Below are 21,952 nucleotides of genomic sequence, written 5' to 3'. Positions count from 1 at the left end.
AATTCTTGTCAAATAGTATATTTTCTTTTGAAAACTCACTGCCATCGAGTCTACTCTGACTCATAGTAACCGTCTAGGTCAGGATGAAACTGCCCGTGTGGGTTTCCAAGACTGCGACTGTTTACAGGAGTAGCAAGCCATATACATAAAATCTGATACCTGTGCACGATGTGGCAATTAGTCATGTTCAACATGAGTCACTTCTAACCTATGGCTATTCATGTACATATTTTATCCTCAGATGCAGTCTATGTGCTCTCGTGGTGCAGTTACACCAATTCTGAATTGCATATAATAACTAGGACATGATGTGAACTGTAGGTTCTGTAGCACACTTTAAAGCAACATCTGGCAAATGCTCTTGAACATCATGAATGAAAAAGAGAGATGGCACTGAGGTGTTTGCCTCTAAATTACTATGTCAGCTTCACACAGACACAGATGGTAGACATACATACACTGTCTGAAGTAGAATTCTGTTGCTCTCATTCTTGTTTTTTAAGTTCCATGAAAGATTAAATATATTTTGAAAAGGACAATTTGCAGTGGTGCTATCCAAAGCAACACCTTAATGATATTTCGAGATGTTTGAGACGCTACATCCTATGAGAAAGGAAAACATATCCTCCCACGGAGTGCTTTCATCAAGAAATGCATGCCATTAAACAAAGTCTTGTAAAATCTTTTTTTTTTCATTTCTAAGGCATGCTCAAGTCAAATGAGGAACGACTGAGATGATCAGATAAATGATCATGTTCCCTGGAAAGTATATGTTAAAAAATGAAAGATGTTCTTCTTTAAAATGGCATGACAACTCCATTTTAATGCTCACTACATGTAACTACTTCTACTAACATTATTAGTTTCTGACCTATGCACTACTCATTCGTCTTTTAGTTGAACAAGATTCCATTTCTCTGAGAATTAAGAAATGTTTGCGAAATTATAACAATCTCTAGTTGGGAGTTGTAATTTTCTGGTAGCCATCAAATCTGATTCATAGGTGGCTAGAACTAAGTGTTCTTCAATATATTTCAACAATTTTCATGAAAGCACCCTGACCAGTACATGAGTTTGAGGTCTTTAACCCATATGAGCACTCCAAAGAAAGTTCCTTAGAAGCCTCTGTTCTTGATACAACCTCCAATTACATGTTTATACTTCCGGTTAAATGAACTTTAATACAATCTTATTCAAAATAAAGATGATTCATGCATCTTTTTCCCCTTCCACAGACCAAAGGTCTAAAAACAGAGAGTTGCGTAACCGTTCATCTCTTTTGGAGGGATTCGTTCTCTTTCCAGCCAAAAACCAGCGTTGTTTTCTGCTGGAATCTTGTTTTCCCTTATCAACTCTTACTGTTCCGTCTCTAAGTACTTATGAGCTGGGCTGCTAGCTGCAAGGTCAGCAGTTTGAAACCATCAGCTGCTCCTTGGGAACATTGGTGTCACCAAACATATCTTCAACAGGTACTCTGCTAGCTCATCCTTCTGTAAAGAGTCCATCTAGGTTTATAAAAATAAGAACTCCCCACCAGATGTGCATCACAAGGACCTAAGGAGCTCCATGGGAAGATATGTCACTGGATGTCTCGCACCATCCTATCTCCTGGTGGCACAATAGGTTGGTCACAGGGCTGCTAACCACCAAGATTGTGGTTCAAACCCACCGGAAGCTCCTTGGGAGAAAGATGCGGCTGTCCTAGAGGACCGCTGTGACGAGAGGAGCCTGGGGGGTGAAGTGGCCGTGCCTTGGGCTGCTAATCACAAGGGGAGGCTTTCTACCTCTGTGAGAAAGTACGGGCTCAGGAACCCCCAGGGCAGCTCTGCCCCGCTCCACAGGCTTGCTGTGAGCGGGGATTGCGGTGAGTCAGACCTGCAGTAGGCGTGGCTTATATAAAGCAATTGACTGTGATTCACGGAGACTCGCGTGAAGTGTTCAATATGAGAGTTCCGTGTACGACAGCTTGAATCTTGCTCAATAGGTTTTATAGCATTAGGATTTGGTCAACTAACTACAAATTTAAGGGATCCACCTGAACCGTGGCTTGGGCTGTCACGACTTAAAGAGGGTGGTGCTGAAGACATGGCTGTCAAAGCCCCACCGCAATCTGAAGGCCAGTTGTCCACCTCAGCTGACAACTCCTAGCAGCAATCAGCTATCTGTGCCTCTGTTTTCGCATCTATCGAATCAGGATCAAAACCGGAGCCGTCTCATAGGAATTCCGTGAGGATGGAATAAAGTATGAATGCACTCAGCATAGAGCTGCTCACAAGTGTTAGCTACTGTTTTTATCCGGGGCAATTACTAAATAGATCAGTTAAAATTGTGAGATGATTTTAAGCTGAATGTTTCTTTGCTTTCAAATCTCCAAATCTCCTTCGAGTATAAGTCATGCTTATAAGGAATAACAGGTCTCAGGTCCTCGTTTCTCTCGTGTCTGTCAATTCCATTAATCAAGTCGCCAACTTCTTTATAAGTACCCTCTTTATAAATTGGCCACTACTTGTAATAATCACTTGGATAAATGCATCCAGACAAATAATTCAATTAGAAATTTTCACTTTTAAGACAAACTATTCAACTTCTTAAATATCAAAGAAAATATCAGAGATCTAATTATGTACTTACGTTGCCAAAACATATTGGGTGCTTTGGACATGTTAAGAGAGACTAGTCCCTGGAGATGGATTATGCTTGGGACAGGAGAGGGGCAGCGAAAAAGCGGGAGGTCCTCAACCAGCTGGGTTGGCCCCGTGGCTGCAACAATGAGCTCAAACATCAGAACAATCGTGATGACGCCTCACCCTGGCAGTGTTGCTTCTGTGGTACCTAAGGTCGCTATGGGTGATGTGACAGCCCCTAGCAACAACATTGTAAAAATTCTTGTCAAATAGTATATTTTCTTTTGAAAACTCACTGCCATCGAGTCTACTCTGACTCATAGTAACCGTCTAGGTCAGGATGAAACTGCCCCTGTGGGTTTCCAAGACTGCGACTGTTTACAGGAGTAGCAAGCCATATCTTTCTCTAGAAAGCTGGTGGATTTGAACTGCTGCCCTTGTTATTAGCATCCCAATGCATAACCCGCTATGCCACCAGGACTCGGATTTTACTCCATTGTGGTTATTATATTTACATGATTCACCAAAATACTAACTAGGCAAAGAAGGAACCTTATTCTTAGTACCTTGCCAGTTTTGGAAGTAGGAAAAGGTCTATGCTTAGTAGGAGTCCTGATAGGTACCCTCTGTTAAGCATGTTAGCTCCTCTTAGTAAGGTCAGTGTTTCCAACCCACCAGGTGCTCTCCAGAATGGGGAGGCAGTCTGCTTCCACAAAGAATTTCGCCTCAGACCCTCCACGAGGCAGCTCTGCTCTGCCCTGTCGCGTGGCGCTAAGTCAAAATTCACTCAGCTGCGGTGGGTTTGGTTGGTTGGTTTGCCTTATTGTTTGTTTGGTTTTAGTTATATTTAGTCTGTGCCATATAAATGCCTCTTTCTAGCAAAAAGAAAAAGCTGGTTAACCCATGAAATCAATGCTGGCTTCTGTAGATTGTTTTTACAAAACATTTTCATTGTAACATTAGATAGCAGTCTTACTCTAATAATAACCTTTAGGCATGTCACAAATATATATATATAAATCAATGTTTCAGTGTTATATAATTTGTATTTCTCTCTAAGGGATGTTCATATATCCCCTCCCACTACCACCATCACAGCTACTTAACAAATCATCTACAGGAAGGATATTTCAGAGGTTAGGGGAGGTGAGAGGACTTAGCACAGATCATTCAGCAATGCGCTGTAAGTAGACCTCTGTGGGGAGTGTTTAATGATAGGGTGGGAATGGGAGTCTGCCAGAGAAGAAAGACAGGCTTTGATACTTTCAGCACGACATCATTTCCAGAAAACTGGGGGTAGATCAGCCTGGCATTCACCCTGCAGTACTATAAGACCACAGCCAACTGACCCCGGCCAGTGAGAGCCCTGGTGAAGTCTGAGATGCCTGGAAGAGGGAACTGGGCAGGAGCTACTGCACAGGCCAGATCAAAAGCCCCGGCTCCTGGTCTGTTCTGGAGAATAGCGAGCCAGACTGAGGTGTAAACCACGCAGTGTGTGAGTAGCCACGTGTGTGTTCAGCCAGACGCATAACTCCCGGGAGAGGGGTATGTGCTCACATGAACTCACTGGAGATCTCAAACACGCCAATGTTCTCGGCATTGACATGGACGAAAGTTGACAGAACAATGGTGGGGAAGAGAATACCCCACTGAATTTCAAAACGTGCTCCGATTAGCCCCGCTGGTCTGTTCCAAAGCAAAAGCAAGCTCACTGCCATCAGGCCCATTACAACTCAAAGCACTCCTTCCTATAAGACACTGCAGCCTCTTGGGACTTCCAAGGCTATAAATCGTTAGAGGTGCAGAAAATCTCTTCTCTCTTGCAGTGCTGGTGGGTTTGAACTGCTGACCTATTAGGACACATGAAAAATACATTTGCATTTCTGCTACTAAGGCTTCTCAAGGTTGAGATTTGCAGAAAACATTGATCAAACTTGTGAGGAATGGTAGAGAACGTGTGAACTTATCTACAAAACTGAATTTAATGATGTAAAATGAAAGGGGGGAAAATGTATCTTTCGGTAAGTAGGTATAGTGTTAAAACTCCATTCCAAAACTATATTTATAACTTGTCATGGCACTTTTCTGAAAAATTTATAGTAGGCGAGAATTCACTTATTACCAATAAAGGCAGCTCGCAAGATTTATTATACTTTCAACTCATTTCAAGAAATGTTCTTGAGTATCTAGCTTACGGCAAGTCTGGTCAGGCCGGGAGCCTAGAGAGGGCGTAGTGAGACAGGGAGCTCCAAGATGAATCAGACACGTCCGGGGCTTTCTGGAGTGATGGCAGAGGCACAGGACGGGGCCCCAAGGGATCAAGGACTATGGGTATTAGACTAAGGAGCGCTCAGGTCTGTCTGAGTAATAGCGCCCAATCAGAGCCATTTTCATGGTAGAATGAACATTTCAATTCCACGTCAGAGGGCCGACGGGATGTTCACTCTGAAATGGAGACGAAAGCCTTCTATATTCTGGCTTTGAAGGTGCAGAGTACTTGGGAATCATTCAGGAGTACAGCTTGATTTGAACACAGCATCTAGGTAAGGCCTAAAGGCCAGAGCTGTTACCGGCATCACATGGTGGGCTTTGTCTTCTCATCAGTTGTTGCTGCTGCTGTTGGGTACCATCAAGTCGATGCCGACCTGGAGGGACCCTGTGCACAACAGAACGGGACGCTGCCCAAGCCTGTGCCGTCCTCACAACCGTGCTGGTGTGTGAGCCCCCATTGCAGCCGCTGTGTCAGTCCACCGCGCGGAGGGTCTGCCTCTTTTCCACTGCCGCTTTGCTTGACCAAGCAAAACAAAAGCGTCGAACAACGTCAACCTTTTCTCCATGGATCATGATGTTACCTGTCGGTCCAGTTGTGAGGATTTTGGTTTCCCTGACATTGAGCTGTCATCCACACCGAAGGCTGCCATCCTTGATCTTCCTCAGCAGGTGCTTCAAGTTCTCCTTGCTTGCGGCAAGCAAGGTGGGTTGATCTGCATACCGTAGGTTACTCACAACCCTTCCTCCAATCCGGAGGCCACATTCTTTTACATATAAGGCAACTTCTCTGATGATTTGCTCGGCATACAGATTGAATAAGGATTTAGTGCATCCACATCAACTCAGTTTTCAGAAGACAGCTCTCCCTCAGTTGTACTGTGGATGTCTTCCAGCCGCAGGACTCACCTTCTGGCACTATCGATGGCCGTGCTTCTTTTCACGAGGCTTTCAGCATCTAGGCTGTCCATAAGGTGTTCCACGGCTAATTCCTCATTAGTGTGCACCCGAGTCCCTCTCTGGAGTCTGTGTTGTTAGCCTGAAAGCTCTGTTGAAACCTGTTCATTAGGGTGAGCCTGCTGGCATTTGAAATACCAGTGACCTAGCTTCCAGCATCACAAAAACACGCAAGCCACCACAGTATGACAAAATGATAAGCCTAGTGGTGGCTTATTGTCAGTAGACAGCTATTAAAAGTACGTAAGTGGGAAAGAGAAGTGATCATGGAAACACAGAAGCTATATTCTGGAAGGACCACGGGGTAGTATATGTACAGACTGAAGGCACTATCATTCCCCATGGATTTTGGAATTGTGTTGGCATTTTTGTTTGTCTTAATGATGGAAGGAATGCCACTCATATTCAGCGGGTGAAGGTCATGAATGCCAGATGTCCTGCAATGCACAAGAACCCTAGAGAACAAAGAATTATCACAGCCAGTAGCCACAGGGAGAATCTGGGGGAGTAGAAAGCAAATCAGGAGATGACTGCAATAATCTAGGCAGTAGGTATTGGCCTCAGCCAAGTGGTAGAAACTGGAGTGGAAAGCCAGAGTCATATTTAGGAAACCTTGAAAAGGAAGAAGTGGGATCAACAGGTCCTGGTGGAGACCAGAAATGTGATGGGGGAACCATGTCAAGGCTTTGAGTCTCCATGACCAGAAGAATGATAAGAATTTGGGTTCTAGCAGAAATTCAAACATCAAAACATAATTCAGGTCCCTTTTCTCATCTACCTCTGATCACATGTTAGCATTAATTCATCCTTCTCCTACAGTTCTGTCTCCAGCTGATTGTTTATATATTTCATGGCACTTAGGTGGGACACGTTTACTCCAATGTGTGTTATTTAGGGGCTCAGTGCATGGTGCCGGCACACAGTGGGTGCTCAGTTAATATTCCTTTCATTATACAAATTTTCCCGTTCTATCAAATGAATAGAAGATGTAATGGTAAATTCCAGTGTTCTTTTCCTATATTACTGGATCTTTCCAGCCCCATCATAAAGCATCAGCACGATTTTATAAATGTGATCTCACTATAGCCTCACTGCTGACAACTAGTAAGGGAAACATGGAAATATTTTCATTAGAAAATGTTGCCTTCAGCAAAAGACAAGAGAAGAGTAAGTAAGGAGCTGGGTGGACATGAAGCATCATGAAGCGCAGGAGCCAGTTTCTTCAGCTGCAGAAAAACGTCAAGCAACTACTCCATCGAGGCCAGTTGATAAACATCTCTGAGACGTGGAAAATGCTACTCTTACACCACACAATATTGGGATATTTTACTTTCTTCAAGCACAAAAATTCCCTCAACCTGCTCAAAAAATGCTTTAAAATAAGTATTTCCAACTGGAAATGTTTCTTACTTGGAAATATTTAAGGTTTCTGAGGCTGTAAATCTTTACAGGAGCAGTTAGCCAGCCTCCTCTTTCTCCCATGAAGCAGCTAGTGGGTTTGAACTTCCAACTTAGCAGTTCGCAGTCCAACACTTACCCCACAGTGCCACCAGAGCTACCATATAACACAGTAATTCTTCTCCTAGGTATATACTCCTGTGACTCTAAAATAGATGTCCACTTAAAATATACACATGTTCATATAGCGTATTCACATTAGCCCCAAATTGGAAATAGTCCAAATAGCCATCACCTGATAAATGACTAAATAAACTGTGCCACAGCCAGACAATACAATACTCCTTAACAATTAAAAAATTAAGTATTGCCATTTGCTTCAATACAGATAAACCTTGAAAATATTAAAATAAAAAAGTCAGTCACACACACACACCATAAAAGAAAAATAAAAATTTCCATTTGCATTAAATTTCTAGGAAAGGTAAATCAATAGAGACAGAGAATGGACTAATGGAGTGTCACCCTGGGGGTGAAGGGGTTATGCGTCAAGCTGTGAACCAAAAGGTTGCCACTTAAAACCCCCAGCCATGCCATGGGCGGAAAACAGGGCTCTCTATTCCTGTGAACAGTTACAGTCTCAAACACGCACCGGGGTGCCTCTGCCCTGTCCTGTGGGGTGAGTGGGCGCCAGCATCAACTGGCTGCTAGTGAATTTGGTTTGGTTTTAAAGGGGTCAGGAAAATTGGGGAACGAGTGCACGTAAAGAGTTTCTTTTTCCAGCTCTAGAATTGTGGTTTTGGTTGTATAACTGTGAAAAAAACAAAAACTATGTGCACTTTACGTGAGGGAATTAGATGGCATGTGAATAAAATACAAAGTTGTGTGTGTTCTTTTTAAAATTGCACTACAATATTGTCTTCAGTGTGGAACGAGAGCAGACAGGAGCGTCATGCTTTGTTGAAGTGCTTCATTTTGTTTCCATTTTCCGAAAAGAAAACATCTTATCTAAATGACACTCCAATTTCAGTGGCTTCTCTGGATGAATGCATGCTCAAATACCAGAAGGCATTTGTGTAGGTAGATGGAAGGAAGGAAGGAAGGAAGGGAGGGACGGGGTGTGCAGCCGAGCCTTGCAAAGGCACCTGGGGCGGTTCTGCAGCAGAGAAATACTCACAGGGATGCCCCGGGGTCCTCTGGGGCCCACCTCTCCTGGCTGCCCCTGCTGGCCCTGTTAGAAAGAAGGTGGGTAGGGAAAAAGTTTACATTTTTAATCCTTTGTTGGGTGATGCCAGAGGGTTATAACTTAGGGGGAGGAAAAATGACTTCTTACTGGTTTTCCTGAATTTCCTAATTGGCCAGGTTTTCCGGGAGCACCTGTATTGCCCTAAAAGAGAAAAATACACATTCAAAGTACAAAGATAAGTCAAAAGGTACCACCACAAAATCACAGAAACCATTATTAAGCAAGTCTACACACTTCTAAAGAACTTCTGGAAATGGTGCTTCCGCCTCTCTAAAGCTTCCTTGAAAACCCCTGTGCTCTTTGATTGACACCACCGCAAAATGGCAGTATGGGCATCCGTGCAGAGCTCAAACTATGTTAGTTTCCAATGTTTTTGAGTTTGGGGGTACAAAAAGAAGCCTGCCGGGGCAAGATCACAGCTGTCAGGCAGTTAGGGTACGATTTCCCAACTCAGTCACCACAGGACAGCCCTGGTTATCGCTGAAGATGAAGAGTAAGCAGGTGTGTTGTTATCACAGGAAAAAAGTCCCTTGACACAACTTTCCTGATGTTTCTCTCACCACGGCAGTTCTCCGCTTTCCTAAAACATCTTTACATGAAGTCCCTGTGATCATCCTGTATCCTTGGAGGAAAGCGATCAAGATTACCCCTTGGGGACTCCCTACGACAGTCACCATAACCTTCTTAGAGGGCCTGGCTGCCTTGAATTAACCGCAGGAGCAGATCCCCCTCAGTAAGCACTATTTTGATTGAATTTTTGGTCTCTGGATCATGTAAATCCATTAGAGGATAATAGTTATCCAAAACTCATCCCCAGTTATCATTTGTTCCATAAAGTCATTTTCATTAGCTTTGAAATTGCTTAAAAACCAACGGGAAGATCAGCTTAGAGCCAGCTGATTGTGAGATCCCAACGTCAGCAGCTGATTGGGAGATCCTAACGTCAGCAGCTGATTGGGAGATCCCAACGTCAGCAGCTGATTGGGAGATCCCAACGTCAGCAGCTGATTGGGAGATCCCAACGTCAGCAGCTAATGCATCAATGGCAACCATCTCTTTCTGGACTGCAACCACTGGCTCTTCAGGTGTCGAGAGTTGGACTCATCTCTGACGTTCCTTAAAACACTTGATCTATCCCAAAACTATTATTTTATGGAGAGGGGTGGGGGAGGGGAGCATTTCTGTAAACCGGTTGCAAAGTTTCCATGATTTGGAATATGTCCATTTGGGTTTTGTTGAAATTTTGATATTAGCCCTGACCCCAAAGTTGTTTTTCTCCAATGCAAAATATGTATATTTTTTCTTGTTTTGTTTGTATATATTTTCTTTTTAAAATCCCTATTTTTAAGGTGCTCTAACAAGACTATAACAAGTACTTGACTGCTGGGTAGAACTTGTCTGGAGCCATCCACTGACTGCAGCCATGTTTAGACATGTGTTATGACTGCAGACATGTTTAGACATGTGTTGTGACTGCAGACATGCTTAGACATGTGTTGTGACTATAGACATGCTTAGACATGTGTTGTTTCCAGAAAACCTCCCCAAGGATGAACTCTAACCCCCGCAGCAGTTCTTTTTGACTTACCTTCAGAATTTAGACTGCAAGTAAATACACGCATCATGATACCCTGCCTTCCCCAGACCATTTCTGAGTTAAGTAAGACTTTCCTTATTTCACAATGAGGATCTGGAAGATGGAATCTCTTTTTCTGTGGCCGCATCAAAATCCTTCCAATTGAGAATACTATTGGATAGCCCTAGAACTACATGCAAGGTCAAATGTCAAAGAAGTAAGAATAGGGTCTTCAACGAGGTACTAAAGTCAAAGGCTTTTCTTTTTCTCACAGTAGTAATTGTGTGTCTCTTTCCTTTTTACCATCTCTACATCCAGTGGGCTTCTTTGAACGCTTTCCCCAAATCAACACTTTACAACTAGAGAAAAGTGGGTCAGCACAGAAGGGAGCAAGCTCTCCCAGCAAGCCGCGGGGAGAGGCATGTCTGAATATGTCATGTCCACCATCGATGCTCCCAGTCTGCTAATTAGGGATCTCTGTTCAAGAGATCAGAGGCCATCACCGTCAAGTTCACTGTGAGTTGAGGCCCTAAATCCGAGACTAATATCTACATTATTCATTTTTTTAGATAGCTTGTTCCAAAGTAAAGCTATATTTTGTTCCCTTGATATTTATTTCACCTGTTGCTTTTATTTCTTTACACTCTCAGTACAGGATATAAGCACTAACATCGGCGTGTTAAAAACCGCCTACTAAATTTTTATGTCAAGCTAACGCATCTAATCATATCTAATCATGCCTCACAAGCACCCTCCTCGTTGTCAGCGCAAAGGCACACGAAAGCTGCCTCTGTCCTGCACTGGCCGGGGGCGCGGTCATTACGGAAGTCTAATCAGCCACACTTTTGCACAGCATTTATTCTTCCTGCCGCTGAGCAAGAGTCACACTTTGAAGGTTTGAAACGTTGGCTCTTGATTCCTCCATAGGAGAAAATACCAAGCAAAAGGCCAGGTCGGATGGATTCAATATGATTAATAAAACCTATCAATACAAGAATGCAGAAGTAAAGAACAACATTGCTTTAAAAGTTTTCATCTTTTACCTTTTCACCAGCAATGCCCTTTGCACCAGGAATTCCAGGCACGCCCTAAAAAAATGCACAGAGTGGGGATTTATCATCCAGTCTGTGACTCCCCGAGACCCCCAGGCCGCCGACCCTGACTGCAAGAGTGACCGACCCCTGGGAACAGGATGATCTCAAGGCATCGGCAGGCCGGGCGGGGGTCTTCCTCACTCCCCGACTCTGGGCAGTCAGTTCCAGACCTACCCACATGTAGTGCGTCTGCCTTGTTAGCAAGGACTCTGTCGAACGAAGGTTATGTTTTACAAAGATGAACTCCCCATTTATAAACCTGTACCATTTCCAGGTTAACAGGGGCTCTTCCCCACAGCCCAGACACATCAGGTATGCGGTGTGCTTTCGAGTACAGGGCAACAAAAGAGGATCTGTGGAACACGGTGGACCTTATAGTGGAAAGGGGGCTGGCGGGTGAAGGCCGAGCCAATTTGGTACCATTGTTAGATATCATGATAAAGTGGAAGCTGAGTCCCCGTATCACCAAGTGTCCTTTGTTCACTTGAAGTAGCTGCCTTCAAAGAGCTGACAATGTGTCACAATTCACATGAGCGTCCAGCCACATTCATGCAGGGACACCCATGTGAAGACCGAGAGAGCAGCAGATGACTTCTCCACGGGATCTTCTAACTCACACTGTCCTAAGTGGGCCCTTACCCCTGCCGTGGCTCGACTCTGCTGCGAGAGAAGAGCTCCAGCAAGGGTCAAAACGGAGGCAAAGCGGATGACCCCAACTCACACAAGACTGAACAATGAACAGAGAGGTGGTTTACAACCGAATTTTAGCTTAACAGAGAAAAAGTTAAAATGTCATCTTTTTTAATTAAAAACAAAATGTTGCTGAGCCAATTCCAACGCATAGCTACCCAAGGGGATGGGGTAAAACTACGTCCCAGGGTTCCATCCAGCTGGAAGCTGGTTCAAACCACCAACCTGCTGTTAACTGCTGGGTGCTTACCCATTGCGTCACCAGGGATGCTTATCTGCACCCCTCGGAACGTATAATAGGTAACATGTCTCTCTTCCCTTAAATTCGTATTCTCAAAACATGTGTACAAAGCAATAAAAAGTCAAGTAGACAAATACTTACAGGTAACCCCTGTAATCCTGCATCGCCAGGGGGCCCATGCTTCCCCGGGTCACCCTGGAATAAAAGTTTCATCGCGTCAGAAAGGGAGGGGGACCGCGTCTGACATCCAGCTATCCTGACAGGCACTTTGTTGTGACTCAGTGGAGAGTAGGAACCAGACACAGAATATAAATGCAATTAAAATGCACAATTTCCCCCAGCCTACCTCATCAATGGGGTAATTTTACTGAGATCCTAAAGCTAAGCAAATGCATACATTATTCTAATAAGTATTTTGTATTGGGCACTTGATTTAAAATTTTACATTTTAAGATTTAAAAATTAACACAGAACAGCAAAAAAAAATCCCACCTCTGCCATCAAGTACAGGACTCACAGACCCTGTAGGACAGGTTAGAACTGCCCCTGAAGTAGTTGGTTAACATGTAATAGCTTATCATTTGACCTCCCTTTTAGCCTATTTTAAAGATGTTTCAGTTTTGTTTTGTTTTGTTGTTTTAAAAAGTGTAGGGGAAATACATGTGAAGTAAGCCCCTGGTGCATGCTCTCTGACCTCTGACAGGGATGTGAATAACAGCCTTGCTAACATGCAGAATGCATTGTTAGAGGATTGTTGCTAGTTACCCAGTTTGGTTAAAATTTAGCAGCCTATCATTTGATCTCCCTTATGATCCATTTACATTTGTTCTAGTTTTTAATATTTTCTACTTTCTTTTCTATTGAGGTTTTTATCTGTTTTGCTTTGTTAGTTTTTTGTTGTTGTTTGTTTGCTTGTTTTTAATGTTTTCCTAGATATAAAATCCAGGATAGGTAAATCTATGGACAGTAACTGGTTCCTTGGGAGAATGTAAGGGAGGCTGGAGGGAAATGAGCTAATAAGGATGAGTACAAGAATGAAGAAAATGTTCTAAAACTGATTGTACAACTCTTCTTGATGTGATTGAACCATTGGATTGTATCATATGTGAATTACATGCCAATAAAACTGTTGGTAAATTTTTAAGAAGACCTGCCCCTGGGGGTTTCCAAGAATGCCACTCTCTACAGGAGTAGAAAGCCTCATCTTTCTCCCAGAAACTGCCAAAGCCTGGCTAAATATATCTCTGTTAATTGAGAGATGGGAATGCTTTGCTCCCTTGAGTAGGGCCAAGACAGCTGCATCCACTTTCACTAAATCACACAGCTACCTTTGCGCCCGGCATCCCAGGAATCCCATCGCGACCGTCCACACCTGGCAGGCCCTAAAGACACAAAGAAGCGCACTGTGTCTTACAAATAGTCACATTCGACTTCCCTTCATGACTTTTCATAGTTTTGTTTCAAGTTAGTCTGAAGATTACAGTTCAGGATCATACCGTGTCTCCTTTGGGCCCCGGGACACCAGGAATTCCTCTGGAACCTTGTGCCCCCTGCAAGACAGAAGGAAAGACCAGAGGAGAAGCCCTTCAGGATCACAGAAGAGCGTAAGTCAAGCAGGTAAGTCGCTAACAGATGACACTGAGTAGCACGTTGCTAGTGGTGATGGAGACCAATTTGAACTCACTCTGTCTCCCTTGGGACCTGCTTCTCCTGGAGGTCCACGTCGTCCTTGGTCACCCTGTAGGAAAATAAAATATAAGTAGCTGTTACATATTTATTATTATTGTAATAAAATAACAAAGCACCATCCACATTACTGAATTACTTCCCATCCACCTACTGGATGCCTACCTCAGGAAATAATTCTATGAAAATTATATTGTCTTAAAAACGGATGTTACCATAGGGATAACTTTTTGTTTTTATTTCAATAGATAGGAGAGGGGGTATCAGGGACCTTCAGAAAATTCAAGACAATATGGAAGTAAAAGATTATGAACTTTTTCCTTGAACATTGTGAGTCCACTCCTATATGCCTCTGTGTCCTTCAGCTATAAACATGGACTAAGCTAAAGGACTGCACCGCGGGTAGGCCTGGCTTCCAGAAGGACAGCTGTGTTTCATCTAAGCTCATTGGCTATTATGGCGGGGAAGGGCGGTCTGGGGTACTAGTACTTGTTATTTCTCTGACTAAATCCCCAGGCAGTTATAGTGCTGTGTGTCAAAGGTTATCTAGCTAAAATTGAAACATGGCATAAGAGGTAACAAATGAGAGGTTGTGTTTTTCTAAAATAGACCTTTTGTTGAATCAAGGGTGGCTCTCTATTATTACTGGGTCCGTTTCTACTGCCCAGGGAGGCATTTCATGTTCATAACGTCTTCTAAATTAACTGCTCAGCGTCTCTTCAATGCAAATTTCCACGCCAGGCAGTGGCAATCCCCCTGACAGTGCACACACACCGTCACCACCCACAGTGTCTTTTGATGCCTGTGCTCCCACGCAGAACGGCTCTCGGGCCTAACTTCCTCTCAGGCACGCTTGCATGGGCACCTCTGCCGCATGCCGAGCTGTTCACCACATTCAGCTTAGTTTAATCACACTCTGCATTTCCCGTGGTGCCATGATAAAGACCTTAATGATAGGAAATTCTCATTTTCTTCTACTTTTTATGGGGTAGAGTTGATTATTAGTGAATCGCTTTTTTGTCTGTTTACTTCCAAAAATGATTTATAGCTGCCTCCAATAAGGATACATGTACATTTGACAGTCAAAGTATAGACTCATGAGATCACAAACCATAGAGAAGGAGGGTCAAACTGCCCAGAAACCAAAAATAAAATGGTTATTGTGATGCTAAACTTTCTGGCAACAGAAACAAAAAGAGGGTGGGGGGGTGGGGTTTGAGAGAGGAAAGGGGTGTGATAGAGAAACACTGCAACATAAATATTTAATAATTTAACTCAACTTATGAGAACAACAAAAATCCAAATCAAGCCAAAAGAACATTTCTCCATATCCAAAAAAGATGCTTATTTTAATTAAGAAAATCGTAAAATAAATATAAAAGCTGTTGCTTATTTTTCCACCTTAATTATCCACGTGCAAAATAAACTTGAACATAAATACAAACAGAAAAAAAATTTCTATCATTCTTAAAAAGTCTTGTGGAAGGAAAATCACTTACAGGTGCACCAGGAATACCCTGAGGCCCAGGTTCACCATCTAAGCCCCGGGAACCCTATGAAAAATAAGACAAAGAAACAAAATTGAGTCAGTCATATAAAGGCCACATAATTCTTTCTAAGAACTTCAAGAGCCAAATAAAAAAGAGGTCTTGGGCCAGTTACATATATTCTCTTTGTCACTGCACCCTGAGGAGTACTTAATTAGACCCCTCAGATATGAAAACACTTCCTAATGACTCATCACACTAGAAGTACGTGACCAGGACCTGTGCTCCCACTCTGGGCATGTTAACACCGTATCTAATCTAGAACGAAAATGGTACTGAGTGGAAGAGCCGCCTGCCCAGCATGCTCAGTACGCCTTAGGACTCCATGAATGTTAATGCCACAGGAGGCGCCAAAATACTGCGGCCAGGACGCTTCTACAGCTGCCCCTGGGGAGCACTCTGGAGTTTTAGATCTTCCTCTTAGACCCACAATCAGCAGTCCAGTCATGTCACTCAGGAGAGTGAACCCTAATCAAAATCTGAGCCTCTCGCTTCTCATCCTGGACAAATGCCTGGCTTGGTTTGTGTCAAGTAGCGGATCTATCTCCCCAACAAGTGGTAGCCTATGAACCACCCAGAACTTTGTACATCGTGTTATCTTAAAATGACCCCTGACTTGGCTACCAAGTGGACACGTCACGTACTTCACCTTCTTGTGTTGGTTATAAAGATCAAAGTTTTATTTTGAAATGAAAATATGATTCTTTCAATGTGCACTACCTATGTTAGAGGAGAAAATGCCGCCCCTTCTTTCAATCTTTGTCTCATCTTCTAGGTTAATGAGGTAGCAGAAGAGCAACGGAAGTGAACAGAACACCTCTTAATGAACAGGGTTGGGATGCAAAGATGATAAAATAAATTAAAAAATTTTTTAAAACAGTCAAAAGATGATTGCTTAGAAACCAGGCCAAGAAAGCCAGGTGGGCAGCACGTGTTGTAAGAACTGGAAATTAGGAAACCTTGGATAGGAGGTACAGACATACGTAGAATCAACGCAAGAACACAACTGAGGCAGGGACACCACAGAGCCTTGACAGTCTTTGATCCCTAAGAACTAGAACAGAGCAGACGGCATTCTACATTCACCAGGAAGAAGAGATTTGGAAGGCCTGTAAAGGACCTTGAATTCATCATTCAACTTGTATTATGTGAGCGAGCGGGGCCCAGTCTTTGCATTATAGAAATCTCTTTGATGCGCTCTCTCTCTCTGCTGTTGCGCACGAGCTCAGACCCACATTGCTGTTACTAGGTAACCACTCCACAGGTCTGAGTTCACCAGAAAAGCTTTTTTTTTCCCTCCCACAAAAGCAATTTGACAGAAATCAGAGGAAATGAAAAATTTTCAAAATTACCAAGCAGGAGAATACCTCAAATAAAGAGCCTATCAAGAGCAGTAATTGGTTTCAAAATAAGGGGGTCACATATTTGAGGGGATCATTTAAATCGAGGGGAGAAAAGGGAAGACCTATGATATTAGCAGCTTCAGACTAGATGGAATTTATTATTTAATAAAGGAATAGCTGTAAACACCAGGTGTTAAGACAACATGAATCCGGACATAGGCGTGAATCGACTATGTGTTTAGAAGAATACGGTGTTTGTAGAAAAGAACTGCTCTAAAAAGGAGGCTGAGGATAGAAGGCAGATAAAGATACCTAGAAACCAGAAAGAGCGGATCTGAGGAAATGGGAGTTGAAAGAATGGGAAAGAAACCAGGGCTTCAATCCACAGAAAAATATTTTCCTTAAAAAAGAAGGAGCCAAAAAAGATGATTCATTTCCGGGACACACCTACAGTGTATTTGTTAAAAGAAGATTCTGTGTTGCGGGTGGTTTTGACATTGTCGTCCATAGGAGATTCTAAGGAGCATCAGCCCGGGGTCAGAGAGGGTTGTGAATGAAGATGGTTGGGGGTTGTTGGGTTGTTTGGTTGGATTTTCATTTGTTGGGGCCCAGCACATATAAATTGCTTAACCTAACCCACATTCTAAGAAGTCACCATCTAGCATTTTCTTCAAATGTGATGAAGAGGTTTAGATAGACACCTATACACACACAACCATGGCGGTGCGGTTGGGCGGGGAGGGGATGGGAATCCTGAACATATCGTAAGCATTCAGGATTCTCTAATTCTCCTCATGATATTCACCCTGCAATTATTTTCCCTCCGCCCCCCACCTGCAGCAACCCTCCTCCAGCCGCCCACTGCACCCTCCTCCATCGCTCCTCCCAATGACTCCCATCAAGAGTAGCCAGCCACGCTGCGACCTGCTCACGGCAGTACGACTTCCCTCGGATTTGTGTCTCCCCTGCCTGCCTTGTAAGTAGCTATTTGCTTGTCCCATTCCTCTTTGAATCTTCCCAGCACCTCGCACCGTGTCTTACTAGGTAAATCTGGTTTCTGAGACTGAGCCAAGGTGAGCTGGTATCCGGCAGCCACAGGTGTGTTATCCCTGTTAAGTTCAGGCCTTAGTAATTCCCTGGCCAGAAGCACTCGGGCCCTGGGGACCAGCTAAAGGTTTTTCTTTGCTAATAAAACACAAGTCATTGGCAATCCTAACTATTTAAAATTTACATCAAGAGGCAAAATAACACAACCTTAGCGACACTAATTTACCCAGAATCATTTAAAATACATAATATATGGCACATGTCACAAATATTCCTCCTGTCTACCAACTATGTTTTCAACATTCAAGAACTGAAAAACAAGAAGTCATTTTTAAATAGGCAAAAGCGCAAATATTTTATATATTCTCTTATTATTATTGACATCTTCTTACTTTTTCTCCTTTTGCCCCAAGTATGCCAACAATGCCCCTCAGCCCTTGAGCTCCCTAGCAAGGAAAAAGAAAAGGGAATTATTTGAGTTAAAGCACACATTCTTATCATCACAAAAGTTGACCCAAAAGAGTCACAGGATTTCATACAGAGCGGTCATACTAAGAAATGGTAACTAGACAAAGCCTTCCACTGTAGAAAGAAAAGCCAAACGAGTTATTTTTAAAAATTTCTAAAGATGCATACAAGCCTGGAGCTGGCATATATACTGATATAAAAACGGCAGTATCATTAGCATAAGAGGGATTATCTTTAACTCACACACAGACTACACTGTCACAACCACCTTCTTCATCTTTTGTTACTTAGTGACGTCATACCTTGGACTACTTTTCCTTCCAAAGGCAATTAGGTTCCCAAGCGAGTCCACAAAAGCACACGATTTACAAATTAAGCTGTAGTCTGAATCAACCACCTGTAGACACTATCATCCCACAGTTTCAAGGGTAAAAAGGCATTCTGAATCCAAACTAGAACAGAAAGGATCCATCTCACCTCATCGGAGGCCCTGGTACGGGTAATCCTAAAAATGAGGGATCATAAATGTAATTTCTGTAATCCCTCTCAGTACTGAAATGTCACCGTTCTTCAATCTCTAGTCCCAAAGTGCCAACATTCACTGCCATTGAGCGGACGCAGGCTCATAATGACCCTACGGGGGCAGGGCAGACTGTCCTGGTGAGATTGCAAGACTGTCCTCTTTATGGTAGTAGAAAGTCTTTTGTCTTTTTCCTGAGGAGCAGCTGGTGGTCTCGAACTGTTGACCTTGTGGTCAGCTCCAGACATTAGTCATGTAAAGAGTGAGCCTTGTTGCTCTTTGGGGAGCATGTTCTACTCCACTTAAAAGTAAATCGCTGCTGCTGGGCAGCTATCTACCTGTCCACAGTAAATTAAGATAAAGCTCTCTAGACCTGTTGTTTCCCTTATGTTCTTGGTAGACAAAAGGGCGCAATTCCATGCCCAACTGCTCAAGCAGCTAAGTCACAAGTTCTGTGTCGCTCCATTAGGAATGACCAGGAATTTAAGTGAGCAGGGCTATCCAGCTTAGGACGTCCACTTAGGATAGAAAGGAAGATATGGCCATATCAGATTAAAGCTGCTTTTTCTGTGTAGTTCACTTACTAAATGTTCTTGTGTAATCCATTTATGGACTTGGAAGGGAATTCTACAAGACTTCCAAAATTATTTGGATTAAGAACAGTGACATGAAGATGCCAAGCATCTTTGAAATTTTCTTTGAAAAAGTGCTTGGGTGTACATTGGGAAACTTCTCCTATTTTAAAATATAGTTCTATCCCAAAGCTGACTTAGTAGAAAAATAAATAAAATAGAGGATGCCATGTTAATTCCAAAAGCTAAACAAAAAATGTTACAGGATTCACAAGAAAGGATTGTTTTTAAATGCCAGTGACATATGTTTCAAAAACACTTTACTGGAGGTCCTTGGGCGCCAACTTCTCCAAGTTCTCCCTGGTCACCTTCTTCGCCCTAAAGAACCACAAAGGAAAACAAATGAACACGGGAAAACACAGCTCAGTCCCATGTCTTTTGGGCTCATTTGTCATTCCTTGAATTATTCTACTGCAGTTCTTTGTCTTATATGGGTTGATACCTATTCACTATCAAGCATCTAGAAAAGATTGAGACGTGTACAAGTAAAGCCACCCAAATCTCGCCAGGTAGCTACGTATATCAGGGACATTTCACACTGCATCCTTTCAGCGCTTCTCTACACACACATTGTGTGTATGATTGGGTGTGTTACTAGGAAAATGTTACCTGTAAACTCTTCCATAAACTTCCTCACTTTTAAAATCATGAAATAGTTTTCCTCTTCACTTTTTACTGTAGACAGATGTTTAATGTATTTAAAATAATCTTTTTTCATAAATAAAACCATAGAAATGCTTTCTCTATATGCCCCCAAAATAATGTGTATGTACATTCATTCATCTATATTTTTCTTCTAGTATATTTGTAAGCTTAATTTCTTACATAGAAATATTTAAACAGCAATTTGTTTTTTGAAAAATATAAGGTAGAATTTTTTCCCAATATAGCTTATCGAGCAATAGACACACAGTGTAGAAAATTAATCCTTAACATACATGAAATTGTTAAAAACAAAAATAAAGTAGGCTCTAAACTTCCTTTGCTACTCTTCTAAACTGCTGTGTGATGCTGCCAATACAAAAACATTTTCCATTTTGAAATGTTATAATGCATTTTAATATCACTCAGGAAGAATTCCACTATGTGTCTTTTTTTTCCATTTATAATTGAACTCATTCTCCAGATTCTCTTAAATGTTGACCCTTCTAGATGAAATTTAGAATGTTTGGGCAACTCCTTACAAAAAGCATATATGCTTTGTATTAGGACTACATTAAATTAATAGACAAATATGGAGAGAATTGAAATATTTACAATTTTGAGTATTTCTCTGCTCAAACTCAGTGTCTCCCTATTGAGTCAACCCCCCACCCTCAGTCAAAGAAGTGTTGCCCTTTTTGTCATATCGTGTCATTAGGTGCCATCAAGTTGGATCTCATTCACAGTGACCGTATGTATAACAAATGAAACACTGCCCAGTCCTGCACAATCCTACCAATTATTGTGATGTTTGAGCCTGTGGTTGTAGCCACTGTGTCAATCCCTCATCAAGGGTCTTCCTGGTTTTCATTGACCCTCTATTTTGCCAAGCATGATGTCTTTTTCCAGGGACTTGTCTCTCCTGACAACATGTCCAAAGTATGTGAGAGGAAGGCTCTCCATCCTGGATTCTAAGGAGCATTCTGACAGATTTGTTTGTTCTTCTGAAAGTCCCTGGTATTTTCAGTTGTCTTTGCCAGCACTGTCGTTGAAATGGAGCTATTGTTCCCTGATCTTCCCTCAGAAATGCCCAGCTTTCACATGCATCTGAGACAATTAAAAATACTATGGCTTGGGTCAGGGGCATCGCAGTCTTCAAAGTGGCCTCCTTGCCCTTCAACACTTTAAAGAGGTCTTGTGCAATAGAGTGGTCCAAAGCAGTATGTCATTGGATGTCTGAACCGCTGCTTCTGTGAGCACCATTTTTTGTTGTTGTTGGTTTGGTTTTCATACTAGATCTCATAGTAAGCTTGTTCTAAGGTGTGCTGACAAGTCGTTAATGGCAATGGAATTTTGCTCTAAGCTTATTCTATTCTTGTTCTAAGGCAGTGGTTCTCAACCTTCCTAATGCCGTTACCCTTTAATACAGTTCCTGATGTTGTGGTGACCCCCAACCATAAAATTATTTTCGTTGCTACTTCATAACTGTACTTTTGCTACTGTTATGAATCATAATGTAAATATCTGATATGCAGGATGTATTTTCATTGTTACAAATTGAACAGAAGTGAACATAATTAAAGCATAGTGATTAATCACAAAACAATATATAATTATATATTGTGAAATATTTATGTGTTTTCCGATGGTCTTAGGTGACCTCTGTGAAAGGGTCATTCAAACCCCAAAGGGGTCGCAACCCACAGGTTGAGAACTGCTGTTGTTGTAAGGTATGTTGACTGGTGGTTAATGGCAATGGCGTCGAGCAGCCCCAGTGCCTAACCCACTACGCCATCAGGGCTCTCTCTGAAGGAAACATCGTCACCAGAAGGAGGGGAAGAGACACAGGAGAGCCAGACACAGCTGTGGGCCCCCACGTCTGGGCTGCCACCTGTATTCTCTCAGGAACATTTTCTGGTGTAAGTGAATGTTGTTCAACACCATTTTGTGTGTGTGTGACTATATACTATTTT

At 42.5% G+C, this 21,952-nt stretch overlaps 1 protein-coding gene across 1 annotated transcript in view; it reads right to left on the bottom strand.

Annotated features, from left to right (window-relative positions):
- The window catches only part of COL9A1 (collagen type IX alpha 1 chain), a 94,712-nt gene that overhangs the window by 27,811 nt on the left and 44,949 nt on the right, over positions 1 to 21,952 (bottom strand). Inside the window, exons 19-28 of the mRNA XM_013003728.2 lie at positions 19,602 to 19,655; positions 18,110 to 18,163; positions 15,280 to 15,333; positions 13,779 to 13,832; positions 13,591 to 13,644; positions 13,423 to 13,476; positions 12,236 to 12,289; positions 11,113 to 11,157; positions 8,581 to 8,634; positions 8,425 to 8,478 (exon numbers count right to left, since the gene is read on the bottom strand). Of these exons, the coding sequence (XP_012859182.1) occupies positions 8,425 to 8,478; positions 8,581 to 8,634; positions 11,113 to 11,157; positions 12,236 to 12,289; positions 13,423 to 13,476; positions 13,591 to 13,644; positions 13,779 to 13,832; positions 15,280 to 15,333; positions 18,110 to 18,163; positions 19,602 to 19,655 (531 nt within the window). The remainder of the gene's footprint in view (positions 1 to 8,424; positions 8,479 to 8,580; positions 8,635 to 11,112; positions 11,158 to 12,235; positions 12,290 to 13,422; positions 13,477 to 13,590; positions 13,645 to 13,778; positions 13,833 to 15,279; positions 15,334 to 18,109; positions 18,164 to 19,601; positions 19,656 to 21,952) is intronic.

Source organism: Echinops telfairi, unplaced genomic scaffold (assembly GCF_000313985.2).
Source record: "Echinops telfairi isolate 266 unplaced genomic scaffold, ASM31398v2 ScPeMD7_3533;HRSCAF=4204_0, whole genome shotgun sequence".
Taxonomy (NCBI): Eukaryota; Metazoa; Chordata; class Mammalia; order Afrosoricida; family Tenrecidae; genus Echinops; species Echinops telfairi.
This window is presented reverse-complemented; position numbering and strand designations above follow the sequence as displayed.